A 3,107-nucleotide genomic window follows, 5' to 3' on the forward strand; every position below is an offset into this window, starting at 1 on the left:
TATGGTGCTTTATAATTTATATTACTATAATGGGATCACAGTTTATAAATGTATGTCATGCTGTGTTAGAGAAGACTTGAAACTATATATAGAGAGCATAAACCATAAATCAGGAATATGCTTACTGATGTAAAAATTCAATTGAGAAGGAGAGTCATTTTATAATGGTAAATGGACTACATATAGATTATTTAGTCCATCAGGAGCAACATACAATCTTTAAAACATATTTTTGCAACCAGTGGAATCGCCCACTTTGGGCATTAGAAATAATTCCAATTCAAGGCAAAATGTCAGCTGTGATAACTGCTTTTTCTCTTAAAAAAATGTTGAGCGACCCTTTTTTTAGGTGCCTGGTGCCGTGGGGTCCATGAACAGTCACTATTTAATAAGACCCTTTTCTGGCTAGTGTCACACTCATACTTTAAAACAGTGTTGTTGAATTGTTATATTTAGAACAACCTGGATATAATGCAGAAATAAAACCAATATTCAATTTCATTTTGTGTAAAGTTTTATTTCAAGGACTTTCCTCAATGTCTGGATTGTTGCTAACTCCGTTGACAAAACATCCTTTTTATCATTAATAGCACCTCCACCTCTTGTTCATGCTTCCATATGAATATTGAAATACAAATGTTATTTTTTGAACACAATTGAACTGAATAGGTCATGTATCTCGCTGAGGCTATTAAAGATCATTGACTGTAATATAATAATATACCCTAATATGTAATCATATACTACTATTTCTCACTGCAAAACTTTGCCTATACAAATATGTACTCTACGGTCTCCGTTATACGGTTCGTGGTAAATCTGATCCGGTGACAGGCTTTAGCAATATCTTTAGGGGGAAGTTGCAAATATTCTCCTTATTGTCCTGTTACCGTAAGTTTGTCATAGAGGAATAAGTATTATATTTGGATTGTTTCATAACCATTTTAAAACTTCTTGAAGTAGCCTGTTTACACACATTGCTTGCAAGACAAACAATATACATTAGCTTGATGGCTCCAGGAACCCATTGACCCTGCTGCCTGGGCAGCTGACCACTGGTTGATTGACCAATCATAAATGTCTTTGTTTATTCTTATTATTTGCCATGGGTAACCTTCGACAATTCAGAACTTTGAGGATCATGTTCTATGCTAAAAGTCACTGTACAAAAATGATTTTGCAGCTAGTTAGGATTTGTGGCTCAAGTGTGTTATATCAAAAGTCGCACCCACTGAGAGCACCAGTTAAAAAGCATATAAGGAGTTATTTTCCCAATTCATGAACTAATTAGACTAGATACTGGGACAATTGTATGCAAATCTTTAAGAGACACAGGAGAAAGCAAAGTATTATGACCCCAAAAGGAGCACAAGTCCAATTATGCAGAGATATTTCCTTTAAGTTGGGTTCCCCTTGATGAAAGGCTACATCCTGTTTATCCTTAATTACATGCCTCCCTCTCACTGTTTCTCTCTTTGTTCCTTCTCATTACCAGCCTAATGCCCTAGTTTCTGTCCTTATTTTCAGGGATACACTACCGCAAGTCATGCGCCTCATCAGGAGCCTGTCTCATCGCTTCTTCTGGCTACCAGCAGTTCTGCACCGGCAAGCTGAACTCAGTGTGCATCACCTGCTGCAACACGCCGCTGTGTAATGGACCGCGGCAAAAGAAACGACCCCAACTGTCGGCTGCCGTTACCTTGAACACACCGCAACTCCATGTGTTTTCTCTTTGCATCCTCCTCCTACTGCCCTCCACCCTGTGCTGACAGACCTCCACACACTGTGTGAGATGTGCATTGGCAGTGGAGACAACATGAACTGTATTAACTGAAACAGTTGAGAGCGCTTACTGTGAAATATATTTTCTTTGAGGTTGGGGAAGCTTTGCAAAGTATTTGTTCTCTTGACTTGTTTTCCGTCGCAGCTGGCGTCCAAAGGGTCAAATTGGGAAATATTATCATCACGTGTTCATGCAACAAACAAGGTAATCTGCAAGGACAGTTGGGTAGGAGGGGGTGGAGGACGGTGCAGTGGAACAGCTTCTGGCTATTTTGTTGGGCAGCAGGTGGCTCATTCACATCTGTCTTTGTTTACTTAAAACTACAACATATTGAAGGTAATAAAGGAAGGTCAGATTCATCATACAGAGGCTTAGGATAACTTTAGAATAAATAAGTCTTTGATTTATTCTAAATGAGATCCGTAACCGTGAGCAATCACCGATTTGCTGTAATGAGGAACTGAAAATGTATCATATGTATGACAATGATACGATTTAATGATTAGGAAAATTAAGTCATTAAAACGTCTTTGGATGAAAGAAAACATGTGCTAGTTATTAGAATAAAGCCACTTACAGCCCTCATAACTCTCACATATACATCATCTTATCAGTAGACCCATAAAAAAGTACTTTTCTTAAAACTCTCCTCCAATGGTTTTGTAACAAACAAAAAGTGTACATAGAGCTACAAGAACATGTTGTTACTCACAACTCCATTTTAAACTACTTACCAGATATTCATTGCATCTCTAATAGCTCAAATGGAAGTGTTTGAAGTGGAGCAGCAGTACTTCAGTTTTCAGATGAATTAACCTGTTAAGCCCCAAGCCTGTTTTTCAGGTCTCAGGCTCGAAAATGACATTCCCAGAACAAATATCTTCACTTCTAAAAGGGGTAAATTAATAATCTTTTTTCTCAAAGTAATTATAAACCTGTGAGTTGGATGTAGAAAAGTCACAATCAATATAGATGTTTCCACCAGCTAATGGAACAGAAGCACAGGGTTGTTGGAAACATGGAGGGTCACCAGCTTGTCTGCATTGGAAGCTTGAATCCGTCTTCGTTTGACAACAGCTAGTTTAAAAGGTTTTCCAGGAGTTTCGCAGTTGACGCCCCTAATTTAAGTAGCCATGGGATAAATGATAATGAGGAGCGGCAAACGCGTATAAGTTTATACATTGCCCTTTCAAGGAAAGTAACATCACATGTTGTTTAAGAATAAAGTGTCAGCCCCCTCTAGCAGCTGATATTTAAATTATATTTATTTATTTCATCGTTTTGAATTATACAAAATTAGACTTTAAACAAGTGGCGATGAATG

At 37.9% G+C, this 3,107-nt stretch overlaps 1 protein-coding gene across 1 annotated transcript; it reads left to right on the forward strand.

The window, feature by feature from the left end:
• Window positions 1-1,527: 1,527 nt before the first annotated feature.
• On the forward strand, window positions 1,528-1,788 carry LOC104959237 (ly6/PLAUR domain-containing protein 1; the record flags this gene model as incomplete). The annotated part of the gene is made up of 1 exon (XM_010787105.1): window positions 1,528-1,788. A coding segment is annotated over one exon (242 nt), but the record flags the coding sequence as incomplete, so codon positions are not given.
• Window positions 1,789-3,107: the final 1,319 nt, after the last annotated feature.

The sequence above is a fragment of the Notothenia coriiceps genome, unplaced genomic scaffold (assembly GCF_000735185.1).
Source record: "Notothenia coriiceps isolate Sejong01 unplaced genomic scaffold, NC01 NC01_scaffold00030105, whole genome shotgun sequence".
Classification (NCBI taxonomy): Eukaryota; Metazoa; Chordata; class Actinopteri; order Perciformes; family Nototheniidae; genus Notothenia; species Notothenia coriiceps.